This window comes from Notolabrus celidotus, chromosome 6 (assembly GCF_009762535.1).
Source record: "Notolabrus celidotus isolate fNotCel1 chromosome 6, fNotCel1.pri, whole genome shotgun sequence".
Taxonomy (NCBI): Eukaryota; Metazoa; Chordata; class Actinopteri; order Labriformes; family Labridae; genus Notolabrus; species Notolabrus celidotus.
The window spans coordinates 21,667,512-21,688,117 of record NC_048277.1 but is presented as its reverse complement, the minus strand read 5'-3'; the positions used below and the strand labels follow the sequence as shown (position 1 = coordinate 21,688,117).

General features: G+C 39.8%; 1 protein-coding gene across 1 annotated transcript in view; it reads right to left on the bottom strand.

Annotated features, from left to right (window-relative positions):
* The window catches only part of scaper (S-phase cyclin A-associated protein in the ER), a 70,176-nt gene that overhangs the window by 30,400 nt on the left and 19,170 nt on the right, over positions 1-20,606 (bottom strand). Inside the window, exons 13-22 of the mRNA XM_034686534.1 lie at positions 20,373-20,484; positions 19,762-19,902; positions 19,336-19,491; positions 19,094-19,236; positions 18,863-18,944; positions 18,614-18,766; positions 16,970-17,077; positions 11,146-11,282; positions 7,189-7,254; positions 6,288-6,414 (exon numbers count right to left, since the gene is read on the bottom strand). Of these exons, the coding sequence (XP_034542425.1) occupies positions 6,288-6,414; positions 7,189-7,254; positions 11,146-11,282; positions 16,970-17,077; positions 18,614-18,766; positions 18,863-18,944; positions 19,094-19,236; positions 19,336-19,491; positions 19,762-19,902; positions 20,373-20,484 (1,225 nt within the window). The remainder of the gene's footprint in view (positions 1-6,287; positions 6,415-7,188; positions 7,255-11,145; positions 11,283-16,969; positions 17,078-18,613; positions 18,767-18,862; positions 18,945-19,093; positions 19,237-19,335; positions 19,492-19,761; positions 19,903-20,372; positions 20,485-20,606) is intronic.

Here is a 20,606-nt window from a genome sequence, read left to right as displayed (position 1 = left end):
ACTTTTATTTCTGGCCGTAAAACTTTATCCACTTAATACTATTCACTATTTTTTTAACTGAAATATAGCCAGATGCAACTTACAGAATAAAGAGGTGATCGAGATGTTATTTTTGGATGAGGTTCTGCAGGTGATTTCTGACCTGCAAATATTGTTCCCAAAAGTCTTCTTTTTTTTTTTTTTTTGTAAAATAGAAATTAAAATGCCAAATATAAATTCCAAGAAATTATACATCATATTGCATTAGTGATATCTGTCGCAATAATCACAACATCATTCAGCCACATTTCCATCACTGGAAAAATAAGCTTGCCAACTATTACGCCCTTTTTATCGGTCTATCACTAAAAATTAACTACTAATGATTATTAGATTTCAGTCTTGCTTAGTGTCTGTAATGCTGTGAGTACTAGTTGTTAAAATGCTAAGATACTTGCTTAACCCTCCTGTTATGTTTGTTTCTTATCGACAGCAATAATGTTCCTAGGTCAACTTGACCAGGGGCATATTTAATGATTCAAAAGTGTCCGAACATTTTTTTTATCTCATTATTAACTCAATACTAACCATTTAAATCAATATTTAGTGCAAAGGTGTTTTTTAAATTATCACAGATCATGGTTCAATGAGGATATTTCACTAGTTTTTTTTATGAAAATTAATGTTAAAACGTTTTTTAATGAACACTGGAAAGCCCTAAATATAATTACAATAGTTTTACATGACTTAGATTTTTGTTTAATGTATTTTACATTTTATTGTCTTAATTTTCTTTATGAAGTGACGTTGATACATTTTACTATATGTTGATTGCACTAATTGAGCCAAGCAGAGGAAGTTTCATATTGAAAAAATACTTAACATTTTTCTTTAGATTTTTTAACTTTAAATTGGTCAAATTGACCCCCAACATAACAGGAGGCTTAAGACAGCAGACAATGTTATCAATACACCAGCAATCAGCATGTTCATTGTGTTGCCATTGTGAGTATGATAGCATGGCTATATTAGCGTCAAAGCCCTGCTGTGCCTATTCAGAGACTCACAGGACATCCAGTGTGGCTTTAGACTACATGTTAAAGTTATTTTAATGATTAAGTTAACTTAATGAACTTGGGCTTTGAAAACCTTTGTTTCTGACACTTTTGGTTTGAATAAATATCTGAAGGGATACCACAAACTGCTCTGTTAACCCTTTCCTTAACCATTTGTGCAAAGCTATTCATGAAATACTAGTTAGTGCTGGGCGATAATTCGATAACGATAATTATAATTATTATTTTTCTCGATATAAAACTAAATCATTTTCGATAAAAATTTGATATAAATAAACATGTAATTACACCCCCCGGCCACTTAAAATGGAGGGGGTGCTAATGAACCTTAATCGCTAGTTGCCGCCCAACATTTGACAGAAGAAGAAGAAGGCACTGAATAGCCTATCATGTCGCAGGGTGAGAGGTAGGCGGGGCTTAAAGACGTTTGGATTGGAATATGATGTAAACACAGCTGAGATGAGGGACAGCGGGACGGAAGAAAACTGAAGAACTGCCAGCTCAAAGCAGAGTCGTTAATCTGACACTGTGTCGACTCTGCTTTACCTATTAACTTAATACACCTCAATAAATATACTTTGAGGGTGTGGGTAAAGGACGAGCACAGAGACAACTTCGGCTGTTAATTTCTAACACGTTAAATGTCCACTACCACCAAAGTATAACAGAACACCCAACAGTACCCAACCCTTAGTAATCTAAAAGGGGAGTGCACAACTCAAAACAATACTCTACTAAAACTGATACACAGTACACAATTTGATTAGAAAAATAAGAATGTACAAACTAAAACTTCACTAAATGGATCTTGGATTCAAGAAGTTCATCAGAAAATAATTCCAGATACAAACTAACAAACTGTCTGGTTTCTTCAACTTTCTCTCAGGACCAAAACTCTTCATTAGAATTTAAATTAAATAATAATAATTTATCGTGATAATTACCGATATCGACTGATATGAAATATTTTAGCGTGATAACATAATTTTCAATATCGTCCAGCACTAATAAATGCATAATATATTATATTATATAATTATCTTGCTATATTATATTATGTTTTATTACGTTATTATTGTTTACTACAACTCACGGTCATATTACATACCCTTATTTATTTATTTATTTATTGCTTAATCTGTCATTACCAACTATAATCACATTTATCTATTTTTATTTTTACATATTTTATTTTATTTTATTTTACTCATTGAAACTTCTTTCTTGATTGTACTTATGTCTGGGTTGCTGTAACAACTGAATTCCCCCCCCCCGGGGGATCAATAAAGTAATATCTTATCTTATCTTATACTAGTATCTCTTTTTAGCACAAAGACAGATTAAAATTTTATTTCCCAAAGTGTAGGAGTGGCCTTTCAAGTTTGAATCTGTTTGCGCCTGGTCACAACCCAACGGAAGCTGCAACCCGACACAGTAACAGGATGAGCAGCTAATTCTCCCTCAAAAAGGACAACACAAAAAGAGCCATCACCGCAGACAGAGCATCAAGACACAAGTGAGAAGGATGGCTCCTGCATTATACAGCAGGGTGAATCTTATCCAATTATCATCCAGGGTGACCATTGTTTCCCCCAGCCGATGGGAAGCTTAAGCAGCTGGTAGTTTCTGCGACAGTGACCACAAACCAGCAGAGCAACCAGATTGCACTTCGTAGTCTCCTCCCATCAGAGACTTCAATCAAAGCAGAGAGCAGGGCACAGCCTGAGTCATCTGGCTACACTGACAGATGGACAACAACTGGTAGAGTCCATTCAGGACTGCGTTAAAGTTTGAACTGCACCTTCAAGCCACAGGCTCAATCCTTGACCACTAAAACCCAACAATGACAGGGAGGAGTATGACGGATCACCTTCTCCTTACATGATTTCATCATTATGCAGCCAGACAGAAAAGCTGGAAGGTTGTTAACAAAGCTCTGTGGGCTGAGTTTACTGTAAACCACAACAAAGCTGCTGCAGTAAACATTTTTATGTCAAGTATAAACGTTGGTGTTTACGAGACATAATGGGGTATGATTTAAAAGAGAATGTAAGTGCATGCCGAATAGAAGAACAGAGTATTCTACAAACTGTGATTAATCTTTGCGCAGATCACGGGATAAACAAAGACCAATGTGCAACAAAATCAGACCTGCTAGAAAAACCACAGACAGCCTGTAGTCGTAATTACTACAACAAGAAGTTCAGGAGAATTTCACTCTCTGTTTGACTTGTGGTGAGGAAACACGAATGGAAATGTGTTGGAATAAATGATAGCTCTGAGTGTGAACAACCATGACATCAAAGCTGGATCACAGAAAATATCAATTGATGATTTTAAATCAATGAGCTAATAGATTTTCATTGCAGGTATGACAGAAATTAAATAGTCCAATTTGCTTAATTGGATTAGATCCTTGCTTGTGTTGTATTTACTCTCAGATGTACGTCGCTTCGGAAAAATAAACTGCTGATAAATGAGATTGTAACATTTCAACTTAAAAAGATGTGTGACAGCATAGGACTAGCTAATAATTTCCTTATTAATGAAATATTATATCATATATTTAATCAATCATCTTATTAAACATGACCAAACTCATGATAGCCAATAACAGAGGACAAACTTGTCTTTGTACGGTTAACCAATGTTGGAAAGTTTTGCATGATGGACAGTTTTAATTAACATTAAAAATATGACTAATTAACCCTCCTGTTATGTTGGTTTCTCGGGGACAGCAATAATGTTCCTGGGTCAACTTGACCCAGGACATATTTAATGATCCAAAAGTGTCAGAACACACAAAAAAAATCCCAATGAACATTTTTTTAATCTCATTATTAACCCCATTACTAACCATTTAAATAAATATTTAGGGTAATGGGGTTCTTTAATCTGACAGATCATGGTTCAATGAGGATAATTCACTCTAATTGTTTACACTAATTAAGCCAAGCAGAAGAAGTTTCATAACGAAAAAATACTTAACATTTTTATTTAGATATTTGAACTTTAAAAAGGGTTATGTTATTTGACCATAACATAACAGGAGGGTTAACCATAAAGATGATTAAGAATTAGAATTAAATATAATGTCTAAATTATGCTTTTAATGTATTTTAATCAGACACATAACAAAAACAAGAGTAATGGCCAAATTTTTTTACACACAGTCAAATTCTGGAACTCCTTTAACGGTCAACTAGGTCTTTAGGTGGGAAATGCTATGCAGAAATTGAAGTTCCACAATTCAATGTTTGGATCATAATGTTTCCTGAGCTGTAAGCTAGCTGCCTACTTTTGCTGGCTCCAGTTCTAACACTACTCATCTGAGCTGTACCCGTCAGTCAGCTGGAGGCCAAAGCAAGAACTCTCATTCTGCCACTTTGCCCCTCACGTTCCACCAGATCCCAAGATACAACTCCCACCAGCTCCAGGCAGCGTCATACCAGTCCCTCATGTTGACTTTTTCTAAATAGGTTTTAAGTGAAAGCTCTTTTAAAAAGCTTGGCCATAGAAATGGCAGTGCTGAGTGTGCAGTAAAAAAAGAAGAAAATAATATTTAGAAAGTTATCATCCTCTATTGCTGATGTAAAAAAATAAAAAATAAATCAGGTTTGACACAAATAAACCATTAGAGGCCACAGAGGGAGACACACACTGGGGTCAGAGACTAGACATAGCCTAGAAAGCCGGGGAGAAATGTGGGGGGTGGGACCCAAACAGTGGTTCGGCAGGAGGGGGAGTGTCGGGTGTTGTCTGAGGAATTAGCCGAGAAAGTGGAGACTGAATCAGATACAGGGGAGAAAAACAATCGCTAGGTGAGTCAATGACATGAGAGATGCTTGTTAGGTCAAATAATCTAAACGGTCCTGACTTGATGTGACTCAGGGGCCAGACAGCCATGCTGACGGAGACTCTATTTATTTGACTTTGTCCAGGGATTAGCGAGGGAAGTGCTCCCCTGGCTGCCTCATTGGCCAATCACTTTGACCTACTCAGCTTTGTCTGGATGTTTCTGTAAGAAGCTGTTGAAGCAAAACTTGACAAAAAGTCTGCTTTTAAACTGCACTAAAAGGACAAAGAGAATGCACCCAGGCAGGGCCTCCCTGCCAGCAACACCACTGTTGAATAAAGCACATCTCCCGTGGCCCACTGACCCCTGACCTCCCTCTGGGAGTACTTGGAGTCAAGGGGAGGAGTCCTCATGTAGTGACAGCTTGTGAGCTGCTCACATCACACTGGTCTCCTCCTCTCTCCTTACAGGACGCTGTGCCACCCACCTCAGCCACTTCTTTCTTTGCCTCTCTGGGGAAATTCGGTAATAGCCTCTCCAGCCGCCCCCCTTGTCACTGATGGGACACCATAATCTCTCTATCCTCACGCCCAAAGGCAGGCACAGTGGGATGTTATGATGGCTCTCACCACAACTTGGCAGGAAATTTATGCCTCATTACAGGAAGTGGGCTGTATATTTTCCTCATCATAAACACGGTGGCAGGCGTTTTAATTCCTTCTCTCTAAGCCTTAAATTGATGTGAGTTTAACTGTAAAAAAAATAAATTCATGCAACAAACCCTCTGGGACAGATGTTTCAGAATATAGTTTTAAATGTCTACAAAAGAATTGAACAGTTGTGTTTTAATACAGAAGTCAACATAGAGTATGAAAAAATGTAAATCTCTTAAAAAAACGTCAAATGTGCTTGCCTTTGTTAAATTAAGTCTTGTGCATCAGTGGCATTTCATCTGGAAATCCAATTTACTATTGTCTAAACCAGTGACATCTGAGTCGTGCAAGCCACATGGACACGAGACAATGCCGGCTCTCGTGCGGGGAAACCCCTCTATTGGTACCATGTGCACAATGAAAACATGGTTAATGTGGTCTTCATTAGCCAATAACCAAAGGCAAGTTGGTTTGGAGTAAGTGATACTCTACATTGGGAGAGTGAGACACAGGGAGACGCAGCCAAAAACAACTCATCACTGAAAAGACATGCCAAAGGGCTGGCATGACCCGTGCACCGCTGCAGACTGTTCAGGCAACAAAGCAAGGAGAAACTTTCTGCAGTGCAGCACGTATACAGTCAGAATACAAGCAGAATCTTCTAATAAACATGTTTGCTGAAGACAGTTAGTAAGAAGGTGCATTAAAAAAATGTATTCAAATATATATAGTGAATCTTAAAATTCTAATCCCCACATCATAAAAAGTTGTTTCATGCTCTACCTGTTTCTCTAAGATGCGTGAGATCTCTCCAAGGGTTCTGTCCAGACCAGACACCTTGTTGTTGGCCCACTGGCCGCTGTCTTGGCCCTGCAGCTGCTTCAACAAGTCCTTCACCAGGCGCTGCAACCTGAACAGAGAGGAGCTAATTGTTATTATATGTTCATAAAAAGCATTTCTTCAACTACGTTTCTCCAATTTCAAATGGATCTCTTCATTTTTCTAATCACTGTTCACTTATTATCTTTGGTTTTTGGGACTATTGGTTTAACAAATTATTGAAGATAGGGTACAAAAGAATAGAACAAGACAAGGGGAAATGTATCTTTAACTACTCTTGAGCAAAATACTGCAACAACAAACATTCATTAGTTTCAGCCATTCAAATGAAAGTACTGTGTCTTATTTGTACATAAAATTATATGGGAAGCGTTTATTGTGGTCACAGATCAATATGTTGTAGTAAGTTGTATTTTTATAGAATAGTAAAGCTGGGCTTTGGGGCCTTAATTGTAACATTTACACTGGTAAATCTAAGGTGGCCCTGAAGTGCAAATCCCAACAGCAAATCAGAAAACACAACGGCAACTCAGAAAACACTACGACATTAACCCAAACCATGTCCTCCGAGTCAAAGAATAGACCAGTCCAATCAGCCACAAGTCATGCCCCCCGAGGGTACCTACTTCTTCCGGTTTGGTTAATGTTGTTGTGTTTTCTGAATTGCTGTTGTGATTTGCACTTCAGGGCCACCTTAGATTTACCAGTGTAAATGTTACAATTAAGGCCCCAAAGCCCAGCTTTACTATTCTATAGAAATACATCAAAATGTTTTAAATACAAAACATAATGAAACTTTAATAAAAAAAAAAAATATGTATATAATAAAAAAAGGGAGACTCACTTGGCCTTGTATGGGGAGTCGGGGACCTGTGTCTTCGCCTCCATTGACGTCTCATATTCCTTTGCCCTGCAGAGGGAGAAGTAGGAAAAAAATTTTGAATCCTAGGAAAAAAAAATTGAAACCCAGGAAAAAAATCTTTGGCCTGTCAGTAAAGAACACATGGGATGAAAGCGTGAAGAAACAGAGAAAGTTCAAACCGAGTCTGTTTATTTGGCCTGTCAGCCGTTCACCAAGTAACTCGGCTTAAAATAATCAGACACCGGCTCTATAGGGACGGCGGTTTGCTGCCATCCACTCATTTTATGAAGACTTTTTTTCCTAGCTTTAAATCCACCTTCTTGGAGTCATTTTAAGAAGGGAGGCTCAAGTTCTTCACTTCTCTCGTCAAATAAACAGCTAATCGGGGTTGCGAGCGGCACAACTAGTGTTTTGAATGTGTGACCTTCCAAAAGGTCATGGTCGTTAGGGGACTGTTTTTCTCTGTGGCACTACTCCAACGGACAGGTTTGGATTCTGAGAATCACAAACTGTGTGTTTGTGTGTGTGATGGGCAGTGGTTGGGGGATTTTATCTGTCAATCAGGCATTCCCAGACATGATAAGTAAGTATTGATCTGAGTGAGATAGAGCGCCTTCCGGTTACCCATATCTTCTCTCCACACTGATAGGATCAAACGCTTCCTGGAAGACGACAGGTGGGGTTGAACTGAGCAGTCGCCAGACACAGAGCGACCTAAGCCTCATCCTTTTGAATAATTTACTGAACTACATTTCTTGAAAAATCAAGAATACCATCAAGTTTGGGAAATAAATGTATATTTGATGTCTCATCATTGCCTTTTACCCCTTCCTCTCGTCCCAAGCCTACCACCTTTGAACCCGTCAGACCAATAGGCAGCAGATTGGGTGAACTGTGTTAGGACCATGCTTAACGCCTCACACTGTAGACTGTAATCTATACAGGAGTGTCTTTGTACACATACTGCCATGTGGGGTCAACACACAGACAACAACACTGGCCACTCTGTTCCCTTGTATGTTGCTCAAACTAGCGCATAAGAGGAGACTTAAGTTAAAATCTATCTAGACAGTGGCTACTTCATGAAACTTTTAATAGCTAATTTTCTATCAAAAACCGCACAAGTTTTAAATGTGCGCACACTGCTTCACAACAAAACACAGCTGCTTTTAGGGCCGGTGAAAAGTCAAGCGAGAACCACTCACGTTTTACGGACACCATACAGTGTTCCAATAAAACGGTTCATTTCCACTCGGTGGTGTAGCGGCTCACCTTTATGTTTACTGGGGCTCTGTGTTATTTATGACCTCTGAAAGCATGCTGCCTTTGAGTGCTGGTCTCAGCAGGGCTGGTGCAGGAGTGACAGTGAACAGAGACAGATCTTGTTGTCACTTTCTCAGGACCGCTGAGCCCCACAGAGCCAAAACCAGCAGCACTGAGACTACAGCACTGTAAAGGAATGGGATGATTGATTTGGCCAGTGACCATTCTTATTTCTCTCTTAAATATGCATTAGAGAGGTTTTGTAGACAGGGCTGCTCTCTAAATGTATTTTGAAATGGTTAACACAAACCAATGCAAGTGCCACAGAAAAATGCACAACCCCTGTTTATTTTTCCTAACAAGTAAAGATAAACAACATGAGTAATTTTGCATTCAGCTATCTGGGTGTTGTTTGAAGTTTAAAGAATGTTTCAAAGCACCACCCACTGACTTAAGGTGTTGCACCCAGGAAAGACTCTCATCCAAGGGCAGTGCGCCAGGTCTCTGTGATGGCTCTTCTATTAGGGGAGCAATACACACTCGCACAATGGGCAAGTTAGAGTCACCAGACCACCTGATGAGCATGTCTTTGGACTGTGGGAGGACGCCAAGGTACTGGGAGAGAACCCACCCATGCAAACGCACACAAAAAGGCTCCTGCCCGTCTGGGGGAGTGGAACCAAGAACCCCTTGCTGTGAGGCTCAGTAGGCAAAAAACTGGACACTGAGTCTGAAATATTTTCTGTTCAGTTCTCGTGTTGCAGCAATGAGACATGTTGTAGCTTGAGCCTATGTCTGAGGACATTATTTTATCAGACTGCTCAGCGTGTAGATTTTCAACAATTTTACCCTTTTGATTTGATCTTAAACATCTCCATGAACAAAAACAGGCTTCATGCAAATTATATAGCATATATAATCCGAAAAAATCTAATGCTCACCAGACAATTCCTAGAAAAAATATTCTAAAAAAAAAGCCCCCAAAAAACATACAAGATGCAAAAACACGCAAAGGAATGGTCATCCATCCTGTAATTGCAATTTTATGATCTATTGTGTTACAACATCTACAATGTGTCCGTCCAACCTGGGAGAGGGCTCCCCCCTCTGTTCCTTTTTCTAAGGCTACATCCTTATTTAACCATCAAACAGGTTTTTGTCAGTCATATTTCTATCTGCATTTCGAGTATAAGGATAGATGTAATGGTAGATTGTAAAGCTACTTGAGGCTGAATTGTGACAGTGGGCAAGATCAGTAAAACGCATTCGACAAAGAAAAAAAACTGTTCCCCGTGCTTATAAATATGTGGATCCAGTACTAACTACTCAGCACTAGTTTTTAACATAACATGAATTTAACCCACATTATAGACACACGCTGAATATATTGTCTAGTTTATATTGCACTTTTTAACCTGAGTGAGAGAGCGTTTCATTCACCCCTGCACACTCTCACAGAAGGGAGTGGTCTGATGAGGCAATTTGGGAAGTATGATTTGTGGAGCAGAGATGGCATTTTCTGTTCAGATAAAGGCTGTATGTTGTTGATGCCTGTCAGAATTGTTGTTGTTGTTTTTTTTTCCAGAAACTAAAGTGATAACACAGCAATCTGATAACAGAAATGGAAAAGATAAAAGAGTTTTTTTTATGGTTTGTACCTAATATCAATGAGTTTTTTAAAGTCACTAATGTTGCACATCCTTTACTCTGAGTATGAACTTTTACCATCTGGAAGAAGGCACAGAGTCCCTAAGTGTAAATTGAATCGTTTTAAAAACTCCTTTGTGCTGATCTCTATTAGAATTTTAAATAGTAAATGGCCTGTTACGGTTGGCACAGTGTTATGGTGTTCTCTCTTTAAGATTATGCTGTGTGTTGTATGAATGTGTACTATTTATTGTATTTTTTCTTATTTATGTATGTGATCTTGTGTCATTGTGATGATTTTTGAAGGAGCAGGTAACGTGCAGCACTGATGTCAAAGACAAATTCCCCTACAGGGACAATAAAGTACATCGTATTGTGTCATATTGTTAATTTTTCTACAAGCCGCTTAGTTAACAATTGAAACAATTGAAACAAAAAAAGAAATAGCACTACAGTGATTTTGTTTTGTAAAGTGATGATAATGTATGGACATTTGTGTTGGTCTTCTGTCTTGCAGTACTGTCAACATTGTGTCTCTCTCTCCCGTCCTCTCCCTCCCTGTTGTGACAGCCTGTTAAATTGATTGAGCTCAGGTCCAGGTTCTGACACACTGTAGCTCTACCTCCTATTTGTTGATTACTATTGATTTTCTTTGATACTTCATTTAAAAATCAATAGCTCAGAGGAAGAAAAATAGGCAGAGCTCATTCATACTTTAACATACATCCTGTTCACTGAGGAAGGCTTCAGATTTGGCAATGCCATGGCATCAATTTGGAGGAGAGCTCTTTACAGGTGAAAGCTGGAGGAACTACAGATCAATTTTTAAATTTGCTGCCCAATCACAGAGAGTGGTCATAAATTGAGCTCATCAGTGTTACCTTGTGGACAGCCAGGATGCACATAACATCTTCTTCACTTTCCTTGTCAGCCATAAAAAAAAAAAGTCTTGGCACAGTTTCGCCTGCTGTGCCACTGAGAGGATAGTGAAGAAAAAACAGAGAGACAGAGAGATAATTAATGTGTTACCTGGAGTTCATCCTGGCTCGGAGTTTCTTTGCCTTCTTCCGTGCCTTCTGCCTCTCCTCTCCATCCTTCATGCTCTCAGAAGACACCGAGCTGTCCGTCACGATATCCACAATGTATTTCTTCAAGGAAAGATGCTCCTAGAGTAGACGTAAGAAAAACTACATCAAATATAGCTAAAAAAACGGTCTACAAATACAGGTTTTGGAGTGGAGTTTTTACTCTTTTACTAGAGAATATACATTTTCCCCCACATTTGTAATTTCTACTCCACTTCATTTCCAATAGAAGCTGTAGCCAATTCACCAGCCACTGGCCGGGCTCTCCTGATAATGGTTATTGCCCTAATGCTACAGTCCTCTGTACTACCCAGGAGTTAACAAGCACAGAGGACAGATGTCATCTTATAGTGCAGCGCAGTTTGACTGCATTTTGATCCAAAAAATGAAGATAAAGTTGTATAAGGGTATTTGTCAGGTTAAACAGGTTCATAAGCCCTCGACTGGAGCAATGTGTATCCAACACAAGCATGTGGATGGTACTAGCTGGTGGTGGTGGTGCTAGCTCTGCTAACTGTAGCCACTATCAGCCACTATTAAATTGTATTTGATTATTAATTGTTTTAATTTATTTTTATATTTTTTATTTATTATTCTAATGTTCCTAATTTATCCTGAACACTTTTTCTAATGTTCCCGATGTGATGTCGTCCTTTTATTCTGAAAACCTCTTTTATTGTCCTTTTAATGCTTTTATTTACTTATCCATTTTTATTTATTTTATTTATTTATCCTTGAAAAACCTCTCAACAACAATTTACTGGTCTATTGTCCCACCACTTCATTCTGTTTAATTGCCTTGTATTCCTTTTAACCTCTTGCATTGCATTTTGTTTTCATTGTTAAAGTTCCTCCTCCCTGTCGTTCAAAATTTTTGCTAAGTTATTTGAACCATGCTTTGTTTGTCAAAGCCCTTTGTAAACATTTGTTTTTAATTAAAGGTGCTATATAAATAAAGTTATTATTTTATTATTATATCAGCAAACCAATCTGGTATGGTTTACCTGAAGATCTGTGATTCTCTCCCAGTATTTTTTGAACACGTCACTTTTTCCTTTTATAATATATGTGACTAACCCAGTGTGATATACTTGGTCTGTTTATTTTTTTCCAAAATATTGCGATGGATTTTTTGGTGAAATCTATCATTATCTGGTCATTTTAAGTAAACTTATGATAATTTGGGTCCTAAAATAAAAAGCCTGGGATCCATCGGAATATCTTTTATTTTTGTAATTTTACAATAGTAATTTAGATATTTATTTTTTTTTGGAGATTAGATTAGAGACATTTTTTTTTTTGTAACAACCCTACATTTTCCTGCTTCCAGCACATTAAAAAAATGTTCCCCTGCTGCCCAACATATCCCACCCACTGACAGGTGACACTGTAAAGATATAATCAGTGTTATTCACTACACCAGTGAGTGTTTAAAATGTTATGGCTACTCAGTGTATGATGTGGCACTGAATTTATTGTGTGACAGGTAGATCCAGTCCTCTCAGTAACACCACTGTACCCTCTAATTACCTCTGATTTGCTACAATCTTTTGAGGCCACTCAACCACAGGCCTGCTAAAAAGCTGAAGGTGTCACCTCCTGTCTGGCCCTGTCAGATCATTCTGATATTTCCACCCAGAGACGAGGGAAAGTAACCCAATTTGAACAACATGATGCATGTGCAAGAAACCAATTACCCAATTATGCTGTCATCCAGCACCCTAGAGGATAGGATGGTCTCACAGATAAAGGATTTCCATTCAGCAGCAGAGCCGACCTGTGTCAGTGTGTGGGATGCTGTATACCCTTTGGTCATGAGTGTTGTCAGTGCACCTGCTGCCTGAATAGAGGTTTTCACTTTGGGTCATGGAAAAACTAAGTTGTTGTAAGGTGGGCCGAAGAGTGCAAGGACAAAAACAAAACTAAGGCGTTTTTCCACCACAGGAACTTTACCCCAGAACTAGGGACTTTACCCCTGAACTACGTGCGTTTCGACCGGAGGAACCAGGGTCTAAATTTAGTTCAGGGGTAGATAATCTCCCCCCTGAAAATACCCTGCTTGGGGGTAGTACTTTTCAAAGGTCCTGGGACTATCAGCTGCACGGTGTTTGTGGAGTTTACACAGTTGTTGAATACAGAGGGAGTTCCTGGGAATGCATAATAGTTTAGTTTCATTAAGATTTCAAAATATTATTTAATATAATTTTTTTTCTCCATACGTCACTGGCCTGATTTGCGCAATCTACCTGGGACTTCAGCCCGCGGTCAAAACGCAGACAACGATAAGGGTGGAGGAATAGTTCCGGGGAAAGTAGTTCTGGGGGCTAAAAGACCCCAGAACTCTTGCTCATATGCACCTCTAGTGGATAAATCACAAGATAAATCAAATGAGCTTCTTGCTATGAGCATTTGGGTTAGGTTTAGCAATGTCAGGATGAGTCCTGTACATTTTTTACTTTTTTTTTCATCATTCAAAGGTGTCTGGACTCCATTGAAAATAGATTAAGTCAAATATATCTATGATAAAAGCTGTGAGATCATTCACTGATACAGCCAGAAATGTAGATCAAATCTGACACTGCCAAACCAAATGCAAATGTGCTTTAGATGTAGATGTTACACTTTGATGACATATATGTTTAACTACTTCTTTTGTATTTTCATTCTAAATGTTAAGTTTGACCATTGCTATGTTAGTGAATATGAAGTATTACACATGCATACATAAGACTGGTAATGTATTTGGTTTTCAGGGGGCTTTCATGGGAGTGCAGGTCTTATGTATGTGTCTTTAGTTGTATGCACACACCTTTGCCCTCTCCTATGTGACAGCACAGGCCAATCATGACTCATGCTGTAGATGTCCCTTGCTGTAAGAGACTGCTGTTCAGCAATCTCCCTGAGAGGCTATCCAGTGCACTGTCCACTCACTTAATGAAATTGTTTCAGTGACATTCCAAAACATTTTTTTTAAATCACTCTGGAGACTAAAAAGAGATATCAGAAATCTTAAGCTGCTAAACTTAGTACAAAGCTGATACCATGACTATGACCATAAGGAAAATATGAAATCTATTATGATGAAATCCAATTTCCTGTTGCAAGGAGGCTAGTCTAAGTGGAAGCTGTGTCGACTAAAGAGTGTCTGACATAATCAGACTTGAACCACTAAACCATTGTAACGAGGAAGCAAAGATGCTTGCCTACGGATATTACTACCCCACAACACAATACATTACCTCTGGTGGGAGTAATATGACACCACTCTAAATATCTCTCCCTTTCGCTGACACAAACAAACCTGAAACAGATCTAAAAGAACGCCAACACAAATACAGATTTTATACAGCAGGTTCATTCACTGCATCATTTAACACGCAAATAGCCTAACAGCTGTTTGTCATGTTGGCGACTTAGAAAGATAGAATCTGACTCTGGATAATTTCCATCAGTTTAGTGATTCACATGACCTTTTTGTGTTAAACTGCCTATCAGTGATATTTCAGAAAACTAAAACCATGTCACTGGATCTCTCGACAGCAGCCTCACTAAGGGACAAATGTCAGATCTCAAACAGTGAGTGAAGGGAGAGGCTCGCTACAGCTGGCAGTCTGGATATTTCACCAAGCTTCTCAATTTGTGTCTATCAGCGCAGCTTGTACTACAAACTCTCTTCAATGCCCTTGGGAGGTCCGCCTTGATGCAACCCAACAAACCCTCTCCTGGCTGTGCTTAACCAGCAGAACAGAGTTTTTTTAAGATGTGGGGAGATTGATAAATAAATACAGAAGTCAAGCAATGGATATTACCTGCATTATACTAAACCAAGGACTGATGGTGAGTTAAAAGAGTGAATTTCAATCTCAATCCTCCCTCCACATTGATTCTGGGGATTATTATTGCGTTTTCAATTTAATTTACAAGTCTTTCACAATGAGACAGAATTACCTCACACAGAGGCATAGAGGCATTTGTTGCAATCTTCAACCAAGGAACTATGGAGCGACCTCTGCACAGTTGCACTAACTGTCTTCATTTTAATTAAAAATCTTTCAGTGCAGGAAGAGTTATGGAGGTGCAGCCTGGGAAATAGTTGGCAGTGGTATGAATGAAAAAGCAGACACCAAAATTAGCTTTGATATAAATAACAAGGGGCCACTTAAGTCCAGCTAAACTCAGCCTCCAGAATGAGACCAGTTGGAGTGCTTGATTAGCTATGACACAGAGTAAGGAAAAGAAGTTCTGGACATCTAGATATTAGCTTTTATAAATATAGTCTTATTCTGGGCCTTTCTGACAGGAAGCTTGTCAATAGACATCACAAACAACTGTTTAACCCTTTAGCATATGCAGCATGGAAAAACATTCTGTTATCCTGGATTAAGGAGAAGCCTCCAGCGAAGAAAAACTGGCACAAAATGATCATGCAGTGTATGCCCATGGAGTTTCTTACATGTATGCTACACTCAACAACTGATACCTTTTACAAGGTTTGGGATCTGTACCTACAGTATATTGAACCCAACCTAGCTAACACATTAACTGTGGGATTCCTTAACAGAAGTGACACTGTCAACCAGGACACATAGGATCAATGACTGCACCTTACCCTGAATATAGCCGTAATGGGACTGTCCTGTTTGCAAATGTGATGAGGGGTGCCTAATCGACTGACTTACGTTTTCATCTTCTCGGTCCACCTGTAACATATGTGAGATGTATCACCTGTTTTGTGTCTCTTTTATTTCCTAATAGTGTGTCCTTTTATAAAATGTCTGAGCTTCCCTGTTTATATTCTTGTTTGTTTGTATGTTTGTTTTAATTTGAAAAAGACCCCAATAAAAATATGATGAAAAAAAAGCTTATAGAAATATAAGATAATGACTAATGACCCAATCCAAGTGCAACATTTAGACTAGGATGACTTGGTGTTAAGCAGGAGCTTTCAATTAGGCTGATTTGTTTTGACATAAAGACAAAAAGCAAGGTGCGAAAAGAGCAAATCTAAATGTTATGGTTAGTGCTCAAGCTGTGAGATACTTTGGGAGAAAAATTGTAAAGGTAAAAGGATCTTTTTTATGTCTTGAATTGGCAAAGTGCTTCTCTCCACTGCCCTGATTATCAAAGTGTCAAAGAGAAAAATGTGCTACCTTTGGACAGGAAATGATTTAGAGTAAAAGAAAGGAGGAGGGTATCAATTATACCTCAGTGAAAAAAACATTGAATGAAGGAGCTGCCAGGGCCAAAGGTGCTGCGTATAGCACCAACAGTTGTCAGCCTCACAATGAGCGCTGCTGAAAAGCCAATCTCATATTGCAGCCTGAGAGGTTACCTTGCATTAACGAGCTGCCTTCCCATGGAAAAGCGCTCCGTGACAAAAACAGCCTGGAGACAAGGGGGTGATGTCACCCCTCCACTGAAGTGCTGAACCCGAACTGTGTACATTTCAAGGCCCATTTGTAATCTCACAAAGCACGCAGCAGAGTCGTGGCAGTATATAAGGGGATACATAAACAATAATAATGACCATGTCATAAAACCTCTTGTGTCTCTTTGTCTTTGTACATGACACAAGCAGCAGTAGAGCAGCTTTCTTTGACAGGGTGAGTGGATGTTTGTTCCTGGTAGGGTGTGTGTGTGTGTGTGTGTGTGTGTGTGTGTGTGTGTGTGTGTGTGTGTGTGCGCGTGTGTGTGTGTGTGTGTGTGTGTGTGTGTGTGTGTGTGTGTGTGTGTGTGTGTGTGTGTGTGTGTGTGTGTGTGATACGCACCACTTCCTCATCAGAGAGCTCTCGTCCTTGGATGCTGCTACTGTCTCGCACAGCCTGCTGGTGCCTCTTGCCCTTGGTGTGGCTGAACAGGTGCACCTCTGAGGTGATCTACAAACACAAACACAGTGGTCAGAGGTCACTGCTGTGGACACAAAGGAGACAGAGGCAGGAAAAGGTCAACAGATCCCAATGGGATGCTGGGGAAATGATATAGCACATTGGCCTCTTCAATAGGACATGACCTGGCTCTCCTGAACTTTAGGTTAAAGCAAAGACTAAGAGAGAAGAGCAGTTAGTGGCATTTGGATATAGGGATGCCTTTGTGGTTGTTGCATTTCCTTTTTTTATGAATCAGATAAAGCAGAGAAAGCAGCCTGCAGCAACAGAGTGCAGCTGGAGTAATCAACAAACATAACTCTTTTCAGGGATTTAAAAAATATGATGCAAATAACCGACAACATTTTTTTTTGCTTTTCCCAAAACAATGCTATCCAGTCTAATGTTGCTTAATTTAAGTCAGGGACAACATCATTGACATCAAAATAAGATCTATACAACGACCACAACAATAGACGGGTGAACAGCAAGCGATGGTGTTTGTCCCATCTCTGGATAAAGGCCCACTGTGAATGGTTTGTGTTTAATGTCATTAATTTAAGTGCATGCAGCTGACCAATCCATGATCTCTGGTGTCAGAAGCTGGCCAAGGTCATCTAACATTTAACAAGATTAACTCTTTCACTCCCCTCCCTTATCTGATGCTGGTTTGAGGACACAAGGTGTCTCACTTTAGTTACCACGGTAGCAGGTCCAGCTGAGATAAGGGTCTGCTTGTGGATTTGTTCCCTCATGCTTGAAAAACATGGCCCGGTCATAAATCTCCATTTAAGGGCCCCTTGTTGCATGGAAACCGTTAAATCCTCATTTAAATATGCACCCGTCTTCTTCTGAATCACCTTAATATTCATTTTATGTAGAAACAGCGTGCCTAAATACAGAAGTGACCCAGAGTTATTTTTGCTGCAGTATCTCTGTGTTTTTTCTCATGTTCATTTGAATCAAACACACACACATGTAAGGACAGGACTTTTATATCAGGATTGAGGAACATTTTCAGCCTATTTAGGCGTTTTTCCACCGCAGGAACTTTACCCCAGAACTAGAGACTTTACCCCTGAACTACGTGTGTTTCGACTGGAGGAACCAGGGTCTAAATTTAGTTCAGGGGTAGATATTCTCCCCTTGAAAAGCCCCTGCTTTGGGGGTAGTACTTTTCAAAGGTCCTGGGACTTTTGGCTGAACACAACGGTGTTTGTGGAGTTAATACAGTTGTTGAAACACAAAGGGTGTTCCTGGAAATGCATATTAGTTTAGTTTTTTATTACGATTTAAAAATATTATTTAATTAATTTTTTTCCTCCATGCATCACTGGCCTGATTTGCACAATCTACCCGGGACTTCAGCCCGCGGTCGAAACACAGCTGGCTGAAGAAAACCTTTTGGTTCCGGGGGAAGTAGTTCTGGGGACTAAAAGACCCCGTAACTCTTGGTCGAAATACACCTTTTGAAAGCAAAACTTTAAAAATACTGTCTTTCTATGATAAAATTTGCATCTGATGTTTTATTCTGTCAGATTTACATACCACAACGCAGCACAGGGAGCACTGTTTCTTGCGCTCATACGGTGTCAGCTTGGGGGCGTAGTCTGTGTTCGCATGTCGACCACTGCTGAGCTCAGCAGCCTTCTCTTTCCTCTGCTCGATTTGCTCCATATGCCTGCGGCTGCTCTCATCGTGCTATAGAAAGAAAAACAAATACCTAGGGTCAAATGGCAAACTGTGATTGTCGTTAGGTCTGTTCTTGAGAAGCAAGGTGATATGTCGTTAACTTACCTTCATCTGAATTTTCTTCTGAAGCTCCTCCATGGCCTCCTGTTGAGCAGCACTGAGGGCGGCCAGGCGCTCCTCTCTGTCTCTGTGAGTACAAGGACAGAGAGAAACAGGGTTGAATCAGCTGTTATGACAAGTATTTTATTCATCAAAAGTGGCTGTTGAAATCAAACTAGGTTTAGTACATATAACTAGATTTATGCTACCATAATGAAGGAATCTGATACCACATACCTGGCTCTTTCCCGAGCTGCATCTTCTCTAGCTTTCTCCTTCTCCTGCTTCTGCTGTTCAATTCGAGCCTCCTGCTCCTTCCTCCGCACCAGCAGCTCCTCCAGCCGTGCCTGCCGCTCAGCTTCCAGGACTCGCTTGCGCTCCTAAAGAGGGAAGGGAGAGAGATTGCAGATGCACCTCAATTTGAATTTGAGAATTACATGTCATAAACATGAAAAAAAAACATGATATTTTTGTAGTACCTGCACGGCCTCATCTCTGGCCTGCTTCTCCTCCTGCCTCCTCTGCCTCTCCTCCTGCAGTTCGTTCAGGCGCTGCTCATACTCATTTAACTTAGCCAAGGCGTCATGTCTCTTGTTCTGAGCTTCTAGAGTGTTGATGAATGCAATTTCATTCACCTGCAGAGACACACACACACACACGGGATGTGATAGGTATTTATGCTGTTATAAACTCTTAAATTTGATATATGAATGTTTAGTCCACAAGCAGCCAAATATAAACCCCCTCTCATCCCCAGCGTCAGATTTTAACAGGGCTTTTTGTTTGTGTGAATGTAATTTAACATTCTAAGAGAAAAGAAATGATTGCAAATATCCCACTTGATTCATAAAATTCCATAGCTGCCACACACATTGTCTATGCTTTTCGGTAATCCCCTTCTATACCTTTGCCTCTTCTTCCTGGGCTTTCTTCACAATTGCCTGGAGCTGCAGCTCTCGCTTGAACTCTGCATGTAACAGCTTTTCCTCCATCATCTTGCGACGCTGCTCTAACAGCTCCTCCTTCCATTTCCTCACCTCTTTCTCCTGCGTGACGAGAAGACCGAAAAAAATCAGAGTGGGTGAATATTCAAAACTGGAAAAATAATGAACACACTCTAGAAAAACACAGACAATGGACTCTGAATTCATCAGTTTCTACCCTCTCCAGTAAGTCCACATGGGGATTAATGCCAATACACACCACTTCATGTATTTATGTGGTTAATCCTGATTTATTCTAGGACTCCCTCATCTTTCCATGGCCTGGGGAACAAAAACAAACTTCATGAAAGGCTGTTGATTTTGGCCGGAGGTCTCCTTCACGACTGTCTGCGGCCAGCTGGCCTGGATGCTATATGAGGGAGTTATAATATTTTGTGATTTTATCAGGCAGTGTGCTGACAAAACCTCTCGTTAACAGCCAGGCTGAGCTCAGCATGCATGGAGTTTTTTTTTTTTTTTTTTTTTTTTTTTTTTAAAGGGTGCTTTCCATCAACTTTGCACTTCTTACTCACTCTCTCCAGGAGCTTCTGCAGTTTGAGCGTCTTTTCCTCCCGGAGTTTGTCCCTCAGCTGCTGCGCCTTCAGCTGTTTCTCCTCATGTTTCTTCTTTGACTCTGCAATGGTCCTGTCAAATAATGGGAACAAATCATTTATCACCTGCTGTTTCCTGCTTATCAACAATGCACAAGGCAGACATTTACTCAGATAGGCACTAGGGCCTGTTCAGACGTTCTGGGTCATAACCTT